Source organism: Bombus pascuorum, chromosome 3, assembly GCF_905332965.1.
Source record: "Bombus pascuorum chromosome 3, iyBomPasc1.1, whole genome shotgun sequence".
Lineage (NCBI taxonomy): Eukaryota > Metazoa > Arthropoda > Insecta > Hymenoptera > Apidae > Bombus > Bombus pascuorum.
In genome coordinates, this window is record NC_083490.1 from 5973262 (window position 1) to 5988620 (window position 15359).

At 37.0% G+C, this 15359-nt stretch overlaps 1 protein-coding gene across 1 annotated transcript in view; it reads left to right on the forward strand.

Moving 5' to 3' along the window:
* The first annotated feature begins 4323 nt into the window (after positions 1-4323).
* Positions 4324-15359, forward strand: part of LOC132905197 (aquaporin AQPAn.G-like) — a 33887-nt gene continuing 22851 nt past the window's right edge. The window contains exons 1-2 of the mRNA XM_060956234.1: positions 4324-4575; positions 5933-6062. Coding sequence (XP_060812217.1) covers positions 4480-4575; positions 5933-6062 — 226 coding nt within the window. The 5' untranslated portion in view covers positions 4324-4479. The remainder of the gene's footprint in view (positions 4576-5932; positions 6063-15359) is intronic.

Consider the following 15359-nt stretch of genomic DNA (forward strand, 5'->3'; position numbering starts at 1 on the left):
GATTTGTATGCAACGATCTCTCTCTCTACCGTCGTATTTCGATCATATGTCAGATTGACAAGTTGCTGGGTTTACCCCCTTATTTGTTCAGCATTCTTTCTTAACGTTCAATCGAACGTTCACAACGATTGGCTACAAATTTAACGGTGCCTGTGCAGGCCATCCGTATCTGTTGCCATACAGTGTCGAGCATGAATATATTCTTGCATTACGTTCGTCAAAAGCGAAGGAACCGTTAAAGATTGTCGGATCGCAGTTATCGCTGCAAGGAAACGTCATTACGTCGTTAGGAATAAATTTCTGTTTACGTAGCATAACTCCTTGAACAGATTATGCAATTTACGAAAGGTATATGTTCGCGGCTAATTACAATCAGATATAAAAATAATCGTACAGGATGAACCGTTTAGTGTTACAAATTGATCGAATGGCCAATCTGCATTTCTAAACGCAACGTTGCACGCCTCCGCTGATTCTCTACTTGAGAATGATTTAATTCGTTCATATATCAGGTACCTTAACGAGATTAACTTGCCGCGTTATGTTAATTAATCTTGAGTGGTTTCCTATAAAAAGACCATTATACGTTAATCAAATATCGTGTATCCTTTCTTCGTTATGTTTGCTTATTAATAATGTCATAATTAGCTAATCTCTCACGCGTCGTTTGGCTCGCGTCTTATCGCCGTTAAACAAATTCATTTCTTCGATATCAGACAAGTCGCAGAAGCGACAACCGTATATATTTATCGTAACGTCGTTTCGAATCGAATGAAATTAATGACGGCCTTTTCCAATAATAATTCTTCATAGGGTAAATTGTTCATTTCGAAAACCGTTTCCTCTGGTTCTTTTTTAGACCGACGGTAAAGTTCAAGGTCCTCCGCATGATGGTGCACACTCAAAACTTGATACGAAGTCGTTCACGGAAGCCTCTGTTACTTTACAGACCTAGTATACGTATATAGAGTGGATGAAAAGGATCGAACATTTTAAAGAGTTAAGTGTATGGCATGAAACTTGAGATTAAATTATTAAAGCTTAAATAATAATAATATACGCGCCTAATATATACGCTACACACACACATATATATATATATATATATATACTAAAACTGTATATGTATACATTTATTTAAACTGGTTCTGTACCTTAGGTAGAAGTCAGTTTCAGGTTCTTAGAATTTCGTGAGAAAGAGATATTTCGACGGAAAACATTCTTTTTCTTTGTCCACCCTGTACGTACGTGCGTAATAAGCCTGCGTACGTTCCTGAGAATGTAATAGTACAACAAGATCATCATCATCGTCGTCATTATCGTTATTAGCACTCCTTCTACGAGTTCACCACTGTCAACTGGTTCACCGTCTTGTTGTTTTTCCGCAGAACATATATCTGGTTGATAAGAATGTATTTCCTCGCGTACACGCGCTCTGTATGTACACACGAACAATCGTTCTCACAACGCGCACATAGGTCGCTACTGGCAATTATCTTCCCCCTTACAAACGCGTAGTTCTTTTTCTCCACAGAAATCTAACTGTTCTTCAATGTCGATGAACCATGTATGGCTTGGAAGAAGATGAACGTTTCAACGACGCGCGTTTCCTACGCGAATTTCGAGTTTCGACCACTGGCTGCCCTGGAACGGCAAAAAGAATAATCGGTAAGATTGCATCGATTCTCGGTGAAGAGGTGTGCACGAAATTTGTAGCACCGACGCTGTTATGTGTCAGGCATTAAGAAGTCGGAATGTAATGAGAAACAGCCGCCTCGCCTTAAACACACCCTAATCTCCTTTTGGTTCTCAATTTAGAGCATGTATGCGCTTGTTCGAGGAGCACCTTCTCCGTCGGCCTTGACAAAGCCCTGTTTCGATGGTACAAGTTCATTAATCTTCGCACAAAGTATCCTTCGTGAAAAGAAACGAAGTCGTAGAAATTGGATCGAGAGGCTCCACGGACAAGAAGCACATGCCACGATACTATAAATTCATAGAAAGATCGAGCAAATCATTCTCGAACGCTATCGACAGGCTGAGGATTTTTATGCATTTGTGAGATATTTAAAAAGTGAAAATTTTCGGAACGCGCGTGATATGCGAAAAAATATAAAAAATATCTGAAGCAAAATTATGCAAGTTAGAGGATGAGACGAATCCTTATATGCTTTCTGTTTCTTTAATTATCTCCGTAAGGATATGTATTTGCATAAAAATCTTCAGTCTGATCGTTGATTAAATAATTTCTCATCTTAGAATCCACTTTTGAATCGTTATCAGCCAATTGATGATACAGAGAGCCAGTAACCGAAAATGTAGACGTAGCACGTGCTGTTTCTCTATCGAGTTCCTCGATCTAATTAAAACAGTGTGTACCAATTGAACGGCGCAAATGATTTACTGTTCGGTATAATTGCTCGAAGTAGTTGTCATTAGATTAATGGTGGCAGGTCGTACATCATTTCAGTACATCCGTAGATGTCGATGAAAGTGTATGATACTGCAGAAATAGCGGAACGTAGATGTAAAACTTTAATAATTGTACAATTGTTCTGTTTGCGTGCATCAAGTATTACGATAAAGGATTTATGTCTGTAAAATATAAATATCGTGCAATGAACGATGATTCTTGTAACTTCTCTCCCTCTCGCTTTAAAGAAATTAAAAGAATTCAATTTTTATTTATCTCTGCGCGAATTACATTAACACCTATAATTTTATAAAATATAGTTTTATACGATAAACGTACCGCTAAATTTAAAAAATGCCGCATTAAGCTGCGATAGAAAACACGAACTGTAGTGTCGGAATCTTATCTTATTTCATTATACCTATACGTGTATGGCGCATTCGCCGTGCGACATACGCTCGTTATATTGTTCTATGTAAAATCTCTGTTACATTGTACACATTTTGCCTTTGATGTTAAATAACATTTTCTGTATCACGATAACCGATAACAGACGCGATATCAACGATTGACCGTTGTTACCTTGAAATATCTCGTCTCGTTCAGCAACGAAATAATCGTCAAAGTAAACTTTTACGTAAAAGAGAATTCTTATCGCGAAACAAATGCTGAAACGATCCCAGTATCGAGCGGAGATCGTCTAACGAGTGCAAGACACTGCAGGTGTGACGTTCCATCGCGCCTCCTTCTCGTTGTATCCATCGACTGACCTCACGTATGCTAATTGTCGTGGTTTTATCTGCACGCGAACTCGCTATCGCTGTAATATCAGTTAACGGATCCGATATAGGCCACGGGAAAGGTGCAAGGATTGATTTATGTCGAACGTAAAATACTCTTTCACGGCCGCGTTCAAAAAGCTTGGTCTCTATGTCGGCTATGGTAAAATAAATTCTTTTTTACGCGTTTCGCCTAGACGAGATTCTTTTTCGATGCAACGACGATCCACTTGCGAATCGTATCAGCGAGATCTCGGCTAGCCGTTAGCCGGTAGACGTGAGACGTTGCAGGCGATGACCGGAAGTCGCGGTCGAAGACCGTCCAGACGACCTTCCAACGATACTCTTATCAACGTCCTTAATATCGTCGAGTCGAAGTTGAAATTAGTTTGCTAGAAGTTTCCATTTTAATAATTACTTGAGAATACACAAGAGACCAGTACACTACCATCGACAAGGGTTGGTACAGTGGATACTCGTTAGAAAACCATTTCGTAAAACGAGTAGATAAATTCGCGCGATAACCGAATAATGGCGATCGGTGGCCGAATAATGTTTTATTCCTTTCCATCTTTTTTTTTTTTTACTAGCGTTTTATCTTCGCTTGAGTCGCAATAAAATATTATAGTACAGATAGTTCGTATTAAAGGATAACGAATGAACAAGCGATGGATCATAGATCGTTTATGATAAAACGAGCCATGTACTGAAATGCGATTAATAGCGTACGTTCGTCCAATTTCAGAGCTATGCAATTTGCTGAGCTAGCGTATTCTCAGTTCAGATTCTACTTATTAAGGTAGCGCTTCTAGTGGCTCGTTAGAAGTTCCAAGAAAGGAAAAAAACACAGACGGCGCGCGGAATAACTCGAGGACTGTGACGGACGTCGGTCTAGTCGAAAGTATCGCATTATCATAGGAGGAAGATTGATCACAGTACACGGTTTGTGTTTTCTGTTCAGTGACCATCTTCGCGTCACGCAATTGCGGCAGGGTTGCTGTCAAGGGCATCGTGTACATGAGATCTTGGCGCTCGGTTGGTCACGCTATATTCACAATTGGCGAACATCTCGTAGTCGGAATCATTGTTGGAACGTCCGGCTTCCCCCGCATGTCCATTCACGCGCAGTTTGTCCTCATAGAATTTCGCGGGTTAACCCCGATCCTCTGGCGTAAACTCTGACACGTGGCCGCGGTTTAGGCGAAGTGCGCAGTGGCGAGGTTCATAGTTGGACGAAGAGACACGACCTAGGCGAAGAGAATCGCCTTGCTATAAGTCGACGGAGGGATGCAACGTTCAGTAGGCAATAGACCTTCCTATCTACATCTTTGGCACGAGTTTTTAGCTATACAACCGACCGCCAAACAGTTGGCGCGAAACCCTGTGAGTGCAATTTACCGTCACCCTCTTAGGACAGTGTTTGAATATTAATTTCTATTATTTTGTGCTGTACAATCCTAACGTATATATTTTATTTCGATGGTAACTAGTTCTGTTTTATTTTTACGATTTTTCAGAAGCGACTCGGTGATTAAATTTTATTATATATTATTTTCGCGCAGATGCTTATCTTTCCTGCGACTAGAATATAAGTTTAAAAAATAGAAATTTAGCTAGTTAGATTAAATCGGTAAGCATGCAACAAGGAGAAATGTTAATTTCGTATTACAGAGTTAATTGTCCGAGAAGGGTGTAGAGGAATTTACTCGTCCGGTTTAGTTTCCTTTTGAAAGTTTAACGCGGGTAGGATGATAACGATGCCTTGATAAGGATTGAGTTCAATCTTATCAAACAATGTCTCGAGAATATAAAATGGGAGAACACGATCGCGGTGTATTTATATCGTAGGAAAAGTGCGTATGATATTTGAGAAAATTCTAGTGTGCCTTGAAAAGTCTACAGACCTAGTCACAAAAATTCTTTCCTCGTTTCGTACTTCGTATTTCCGTATTTTAAGAATAATCTGAAATTTAGTGTTTTATCGTCTGTAGAATGCAGCTGTGTAATGTATTGAACAGTATTTTCCATTAATATCGAATACCGGAACGAATGTATGTTTACGGTAAGGGAAAAAAAGCATTTCGCTTATAATATATTCGTCGCATAAAAGAAGCGTAACGATCGACCACTTTTCGCGACTGACCGTTGGAAATTTTAATAGCTAAAATCGATTTTATTCGTTTTGTTTTTACCTTCGCTGGCACGTATTTTTACAGACGGTTGATTTCTGTGTTTGACAAACATCGTTCCGGTATCGAAAATTACCGCTAACATTTGCAATACGTTGTCAGCTAGGATGCTAATAGATCGAATTTAAACGTCGAATTAGCAATATCACTAATACGATGCGGAAACACGATCGGACAAACACGATCCAACAGTATCACGGAACGTTCCTCATCGAACGAAATTAAAATTTCTGTTAATTGCACGCGTGTTTACTTCGACAACAGTCATGAATGTAAATTGCGTTCGTTCGTTAAATATTTATTTTAGCCGGTATATTACTTGTCTTAAACATTTACAGTGACAATGAGAAACTCATGTTACAGGAATAGAGGATGGATCAGAGCATGATCCATCAGTACGTGGTTTTCAAATTAAATTGCCTTTAGAATGATATTTGAATTTAAACTAAAACAATGATTCACAGTGATTTTCAGAAAATCAGATTGCAATTAATGATTCAAAGGTGAAGAAATTTCAAAATCTACAAATAAGTATTCTGTGTTGTTCGCAGTTTTACAAGTCAACTGGTATTATGAATGTGTCTACCGTATTTCCGGAAGGATTTACTGAAACCGAGAGGTCGCAACGTCATGCATCAGTGAGCGTAAAGGATGACGAAGACGTTCAAGATAGGTATAATCGTAAGTACCGCCAGATTCTAATCTTCTTCTATTATAACGACACACATGGTAATTTTACATTATAATTTTAGTCATCCCGTTACACCCTCTTCTATACTATCTTACGTCACTTCTTCTACTTCATAATATTGTATCAAGTTATTTCTCAATTTGCATACTCCGACACGGGAACTTGGTATAACGTAGATTTATATAGAACATCGCATAATGTCTAACGTAATGAGTAAAGCCTGACTTTATATGCGCAATTAGATCGAAAATGTTAGGGGGACTCGAAAGGTTTCGTCTTCGAAGCATTGACAACGGTATAAATAAATGTTAGTTCCATATGATATAGATTTTTCTCCTAGGGACAATGTAGACAAAGCTCATGATGAACCTGGCGTTAATGCGCGGAACATTCGCACAATTTTGAGATAGACTTGTCAGATTCAAGATCAACAGTGGTAGTCTAGAAATCTACTTTGGAAGCATTAACAGTAATAAATTTGTCTCGCGCGTGTGAATAAATTGTAAATAATTTCGATCTGTTCGTTGCAATAATCTTTTTACATATTCTGTAGGTATAACTCCATATATTAAACCGAAACGTGATTACAAGTTAAATCTTCCCTTATATTTTTCGTTGTACTTAAATAACGTTCTAATTGCTAAATTGCATAATTTCAATAATTACACTAAACGACGAACTGCTCTACACGATTTTACATGGAAGAACTATTACCTGTAGTGTAGGATGGAATATAGTAGGAAGTAATATAAATTCGGTAGCACCTATTAGCATATTGGTGCGTGACATTTCCACATAACGCAAAGGTGTGGAAATGTACGAAACGAGAGACTTGATACACGGTATTACAAAACCAGTCAATACCAACAAATGTATTTCCGGTGAGAAAAAAAAGAAAAAAGCATGTGATCGCTATCGACTAATTTGATATGCGATCATTTCATGGTGACACATCTTGCAAGGAACAACGCTATCTACGTTTACATGGACTCTTATGTCCTTCGAGAGAGATGATTGCGCAATTACCATGAAATTTGTTGACGCGTTGTGTCCTGTCGAACTCACACTGTTTTATACGAGTTATACGAAGGAAACGGGTAGGAAAAAATTTTCCACTTCGTTTATTGTGTGTCATGTTAAGCTATACCGAGAAGTAATTAAAACACGTACAACTTCCATCGCTCGTAATGGATATTTGTGTCTATTGTATGTTTTTTTAAACGATACTACGTGTTATAGTTCTTGCACACATTAAATACCAAATACAGACACCTGAATTTCGTATACGTTGTTCGATGATATATCAAATTGTTTCTATAAATGAATTATCGTGCGGTAGAAAATGTTTTAGAAAATTAGTACGAAACATTCAAAGAATGCATAAAAAAATGTTAAAAATTTTTTAATTCTTAAGAATTTGAGATATTTAAAAATTTCTCAAGAAAATCGTTCTCAATTACCAATTTATCGACGGAGAAGTCGCGATACATGGGTTGCGAATTTTAATTTGACTGAAAGAATTCTCGACAGATCGCGACTCGCTATTGCCTATATGATACAATGCTAATGCATGCAAATGACGACGGTTACATATATCAAAGACTCGTTGAGTAACAACTGTAATTAATTTGCTTAGTATTTACGGAAATTGGACTACTTATAACTGTAAGTTCGATTAACATAATATTATCTTTTAATTGCAAAATGTTGGCCATTAAATTAAGGTTCGTTAATTAAAGTTGACCTATTACTCTCTCCGTTAAAATCTATGTATGGACATTATTTAAATTTACGATCTTCCTCTATCCACCAATTTACGTATAATGTATTCGAGCGTATAATTTCAATAAAAGGTAAATTCATTAATTCATAAATTATAGCAGTCATTAAAAATAAATAAATTACACTCATAAATAGATATTCAGATTCTCTGCATCGTACAACGATCATTCGTTATTACGTATGAATTAGTATGATTTATTTAAATGCTATATGATTTATTTACATTCGCGTGCACCTCTAATTTACGTCGTTCTAATTAATAAACTTCTGAAATTAAAAAATTGTGCTAATGTTACTACGAATCTCGATACCTGACGCAACACGTTCATTTCTTCGGTTCACCGAAAGCAACTGACTCAAATGCTTCGGACTGCTAAGGATTTGATGAAAGCAGAAACTTCGATCCCTAAACGACAAACAGAATGTATCCTCTGGGATACAAACGGATCGACCAAAATTAAACAGAACATACTCCTTCTGTAGCGCACGACTCAACCTATCTATTCTCTTTACGCAATACAAATTCTCTCTATTGACTTCCGAAAGATCCTTTGAAAAATGTATTGCTTCGTAGAAAACGACAACCTGTATCCATCCATTCGTTACACGTAGCGAAACAATTTTATTCAACGCTACGCGCTCCATATTCAGCGTCTTGCCGAAGAACATAAATAGAAAAAGATTGATCTTTGTCGATCTATCATACCGTTCATAGAAAGTCAGGTTCTCGATGCCGCGACACGACACGATCTCTCCGATCTTGGTGTAATAGAGATCTGGTACACCGGCGTGATTCAACCACGACGTTTGGAAATTTCCAGATTTCACCTTGACTTTGATTGCACGTCGCACGCGAGTCGGATCGTGCGAATCTTTCGGATACAACAAGTTACTACGTGTTATGTCTACTAAACAGAGCCGAGTCGTACGAGTTCGGAATTCTACTTACCGAGAAACATACCATATTATTCATTCATGGCTAATCGTCAAACTAGAAAATTACGCGCTAAGTGGTTTCTGTCTCGTCGTTCGTACTTCTGATCGAATAATGAGAATTAATCCTTTCGCTGCGGATTAAAACGAACGGCGTGCTGCGATAACAATGTTGCAGAACTTGGGAGAAAATGTTGTTTCATGTGAATCATATATATATAATACTAATTTATCTGTCGATCGATGTGTGTACTCCTCTTACTGCAGATTACAGAATAGGAAATAATGGATTCGTGGATCGTCGTAAGATTTATAAATCATAATAGCTTGTAATCTTCGATGTGCTCGTACGACGTACGAGGTCCACGGTGAAAGGCTTAACAACGTTGTGCAAAATAGTTTTACGATGAATTTTATTGGAAGTAATTTCCACGTTTCGTCTCGTCTTGTTGAACTCGAAACGACTTCCTTGGTAAAACACACGTTACACTCGCGTAATATTTTTTCCAACGGCGATGCGAGAGTAATAGAATTAATATACCTAACCGACACGCAGCTGAACTTTGACCGACAATAAGGAACGACACAGCAATACAAATAGTTACATTTGAAACGATTGCATGTCGCGTTTGTAAATAATTTATAGATATAAGGACAATTTCCATGGATTAACAGGCGGTCGATAATTGACGAATGAATTTGTACGGTGAATTAGCGACCAATAAAACTTTGCATCGTAACGCTGTTAGACATACTTGTTTCTTTCCCTCTTTCATTTCAACAATTTCTAAGATAAACTTTTCAAACACCGCAAAGTTTTTTAGACGACAGAGGACGATCTTAAAACAATAAGAACGTGCAACACGTTTATAGAACTTACGATGATGAAATTAAGGAAGTCGATGCGCTCGATCTCCTCACAAAGTGTTTAATTTTTAATGAGTTACTCGATCCCATATATCGCGTTGGAAAAGTAAGTTCTTTTTTTTTCAAAAAAGCCATGACGAGACACAAAGTAGGAATTACTTGTAATAGAATTTATCTTGAAAGTATTCTGTACGGTGTTATCGAAGGTTTGAAAAATAAATAGCAGGTTAATAAGAGGAAACAATATTGTAGTTAGAACTACGATCGATCTGTTTCGACTGAAAAAAATGCCAATGGTAGTTACCAGCCTATTACGACAATGAGCTTCTTTTGCGTGCTACCAACTCGGAATGCATGCTAAATGAAAATGGAGTCGCATACCGATGCATAGCAAAGGCAGGCTGAACAATAATAAAGACTAACAGAAAAATAGATGTGCAATAGGAAGAGAAAAATGTGTTTACTCTCGTATCAAGTTTTCCAAAGGCATTGAAAACTGCATAAATTAAGCCATAACTTCCTTGTTGTACTCGTGGATCTTCGATCTATCGAAATTCCATTTATTTCGAATAAAATTCATTGAATTTCCTACTGGAATTATTACAAAAAAGAAAAGAAATTGTAGAAAGAGGGATATTTTACCAGGGTATATTTACAAGCTAGTGAATTATTCGTATTACCGAAAAACCGGTTTAACAAAGTAACTTGTGTTATCTTTTTACGCAGAACGTTGCACGTGTCGTCGAATAAATACAATTCAAATATCTTCGATCTAGAATTGGTAAAAAATATAAACACTGAACAAAAGTAAGCTGAAAGAGGTAACGATGTGTGAACCGATGACTGACTACCATTTGCTTGCCGTTAACAGACCACCGTAATGACCAGTTTTCGCTCTAACTGGATTGATTAACTTCACACGTGCTCCGAACCGGCTGTACCGGCAAAATACGTAATTACACGATACGGATTTACGTGGATATTTACAGTGTTCGTGGCATCGCGCTATTCGAGAATACCTGCAATGAAATTCATCCACGATTCGTCTCTTTCGTTAAAGAGAAAAACAAAATTGAGAGCAGTCACGTTGTGCTTTTCGACGATGCAACGCTGCCTTCGTGTGCACATGTGTACGAATGTGTTTAAACGTGCAAAGAGCGTTGCGCCTTTCCTCGATAGTAGGATATTTAAGATACTAATTATCTTAAGATACTACGACGTCGTGGAAATTATCGTTAATTTAAAAATATTTAAAAATAAGCGAGAAAGGATGTTTGAAGCGTTTGATCAGGACGATACGTGGTGCACAGAATCACGTAACATCCATACGAAGAATAAATGCTAAAATATGAGTTGGAAGAAACGATTGAGGATAATTTAAATTATTGAATTTCACATCAATATGAACTATTCGTATATGTATTCATATATTCGTTTAACTTTCTCAGAGCCTCGTTGTTGTACTATAAGTAACACACTCAACAATGACACATTAGTTTTCTATTATGTTAACTTGAATAATCGTACCTTATATGATTTATTTATTTCTATAATTATTAAACCGAACCTCTAAACTAATCTTATTTGCACTTATGGAAGGATATAGGTAATTACTTACATTAATACATTACGTTACACATAACGCGTATTTTTATTAAGACATTGCTGCTGCTATTTTAGTATAACACACCGAAATTGCTATACCGTTCCCAGAAAAGAGAGAAAAATTAAACTGCGAGTCGGATACTCGTTTACGAAACTTTTCGAATGAGAATCTTGAAAGAGACTCCTGAGAGCTGTCGAACGCAGCGATATTAACGATAACAAAGCTAAGTTAAACAATATAAGGTAAAAAATTAAATAGCTTTTAATAGCGATAAAGCTTTCATTCATTAAAGATAACCCAAACCTGACCCAGTTCGATAGAGATTGATATAATTTAACATTGTGAATACACATATTAGAGACGATTTAGCCATACGTATCGATCATAGCAAGCGAAAATGCGCATTTCGAAGAAGCACGTCGCATACATCGATCGAACAAAGCAAATTCACGATCGTTGCTGATTACTAAGACTGCAGATATTTATGCAAATAAATATTTACGCGAATATAATTAAAAGAGTGGAATCTAAATAGAGAATTGTTTTACCTATCAAATATTACAACGAGTACTATACTTTGCACATGTTATATGTTTTTCCGTGTTATACGCATTTTATACATTTTTGCATCTTCAAATTTCCGATAAACGCATAATGATACGTAGTCTGCTGATTATCTCGTCAACGACGACGTCTTCTTAGGAGCGACACGCGTTCCTACGTGTACGTAGCGAAGATCGAGGGCAGATAATTGCAAATAGTCGGTTTATTATTAAATTATTTTTCTTTCCATTCTTTTATCCATATCCTCGTTACATGTTGAAAGATGCAAAGAAAAGAATTTCTCGGTAAACTGAGTCATCGATGATAAACATTACAGATACAGGAGAGTCATTCATTATGCGATTCGTTATTTATTATACAGGATGTGCCATTTAAGTCAATCTTTGCAAATATCTCGAAAACCTCTCCTGATAGGGGAAAATATTTCGAACAAAAGTTAAATCGCTTCAAAGGGGATATAATTTGATAATCAATAGTTTTCTTTTTTTTTATACAAGACACGCGAAGGTCACGTTATTAAGCAATAGAATAATTTTATTTCTTATCCGGTACTTGCGTAACGATTACGTGAATTCATTAACAATCTCGAAGAGTACAGAATTCAGGAGATACTTAACGATAAATTTGTCGGTGGCCGGACAAATTCCGACCGAAACGGAGTACGTTCGAGTATTATTTATACTCGTAATGATACACTTCGATTATGTCGCTAAATCTCTCTGACACCTAAATTATAAACGATCTTATTATTATCTTCGTTTGCAGCGAAATGAAATATTCGTTTTTCGCTTGGATTATGACATCAGCGTCGCTGTGTTATGAATCCCATTATACAGACCTTTCTATGCACTGACATTCATAATTTCCGCTCGAGAAAATTGCCCCGGGCCAACAGTACGCTCTTTGCAACCTTTTGCGACGTCGGGTATATTTAATTTCAGGTTTCGATTACGTACAACAGTTTAAAGAATATTTTGACGATGACGTCCCACCACACTGTAGACCGCAACACGCGAATGAGCGTAACGGAGATTTTATGAGCTCGTGCTTTGATTATTTCTGCGGTTTTGTCGTCAATATCGCCACGGCACGCCACACATTTTAATGATTTTTACCATCGATAAAATCACGCAATTACAAAGGATACTCGGGTTATCCGAAATCTGTCTTGGCTTAATTAATATCGCGGTTGATACACGGGTTTCAGTAACGTTACATATGCTTCAAGTTGCTTCCTACCGTTTTTTAAGTAAAAGAAAATAATGATTTTTTGCATTGTTTATTAATATTTAATTCACGATCTTTAGTTTCTATTATTACAATTGTTTCTCATTTTAATGGATATTCCTACATGTTTTCGCAGCATTTGTTTCTTGCCGATATCACTAAGATATACAGTAGCCTGAATGAACTTTATCGATAGACATTTTTCCTATATCATTTCTCGGTAAGAATCGATGGTATCATGGAAAATAAAAGTTAAAACGAACGAGTTGTAATCTGCATTACAAAAATTGTCCACTCGCTGAATGTAAATGCGCACCAAGCGGAACACGTAAAACAGAATTTTACTGTAAGCTGAAAGATTGAAATCCGTTTCGAAACACGCTTCTAGAAAATGAATGAATCTCCGTGGCAAGTCATTAGTAAAAAATTCTGACATCGATGGAGGAGCTGATTAAAACTATTATCACGTAACAGGTAAACGTGTCCGTTCAGCTAGTTCATCATGCGGGTTTGTACGTTACGTTAAGGTAATTTTCCTTCTTCCAGCACAATTCTCATACACAGCTTGTGCGCACCGTGAAAATTCGCGTAACACCTTATTTTCCATTCTACTTCCTAGAAACTTAGCGGCTGTTTCCTGCCCAGGAAACCGACTCATCGCTTGTCAATTTCGGCTACAACCGTAACCGAAGTAGCAATTATAGCGCGGATTCTAAATAATCGCTACGTCGCAATTGCTTCTATCAAAGCAAATTGTGAATTTACGCAATACAATACGAGTGATCGTATACCAACTAGAAACAGAATCGAATGGATAGACATCTAAATGCGATGATACTCCACAATGGTAATAGCATCTGCTAAACACCTGTATGTTCTTCCATGTAAATTATGTGGAAATGATTATTGTATATTATTGGTTATACCGTACTGTTGCTGTTATTCTCTTCGTTCGTTTTATTATCCTATGGGATACTTCATTCAGTGAATATCATTATTTTTTTATTCTATATCAATTTCAATATTCTGAGATACCAACGTCGTTACGTTCATGTGAAAATCAGTCTCGTTTTTCATTATACCAAAAATACTCACATACCCATACCATATATCAGACACAAAGGAAACACGTTCTCTCGTTACCAATAGAGAGTTAAAATATCATTAATATTAAACAGTGATCGCATTTTAAAGTATAACGTTCGAGTAATCATTCTCGTAAATCCTCCTTTATCGAAGTATTATTCTTTTAACTAACAAACGTGGAAACTCGTTTAAAAAACAAAAGGAACTTTCTCTATCGGTTCTCAAACCGATCGACAAGATTTATAATATAAAAATAATCTTCGCTCCACAAAAGCAGGAAGTTTCACTGGAAATTAGTGTTTTCACTGGAGTAGCGAATCGCGAAGCGATCACCGTTAAACAAAGTTCATTAGCGTTGAAAACTTTTACCATACGTAAATATAATCGTCGGTAAATCTCGCGTACGATCTTAACGTTTGTGAACCAACATGACGCGAAATCTCTATCTTTTCCTAAACAATTTCCAGCCGCGGATCGTTGAAAAAGGAAAGTTTTCGCGGGAGCACGTGTTTTTGTAGACGGCGTAGAGAAAAGAATGATCACGGTGCACGATATAATTGTGGCAATTTCGTGGCACATTCGCTACACGGTAAAATAGGAACCGTTCCTTTTCGGTCGGATATCGACCCGCGAAACAGTTCATAAGCAGAGAAGCAAGAGGATTAGGCTGGTAATAAATCGTGCTTACGAACTTGGCTGTTGTCGTTGCGGCAGAGTTCATTGAAACTAATTTTCCCAATTCCTATCGAATGCTCGCGCAACTGAACGTGTTACGTCTTAAACGAAAAAAGAGGGAAAGTCAAAGAATAAAATGACGAAACTACGCGAGTACCACAGTACGATCGTCAGGTTGCCTAAAAATATTTCCACCGTTTCTGCGGTGTAACTTGAGAAAAACTTCGTCGAAACTTTATGAAGCGACTAGAAACCACTTACTAAAAGGAATAACTAAACTATTTCTTACTATTAGACCGCGGTGTTTTATCCACTTATAGGAAATTTAAAATCACAAAGAACGCACATAATATGCAAAAATATAAAATATATGGAAAGTGTAGTACTAATCATAATATTCGACAAATGAAATAAATCTCTGCCTAGATTCCATTTGTTTAAGTGGATTTATAAAAATACCAATTTCCATACTTACTTCCCATTATAATATCCGTAACTTTTTAGTTTCTTTTTAGTATGGTACGTTCATCGACAGTCACCTTGGGCT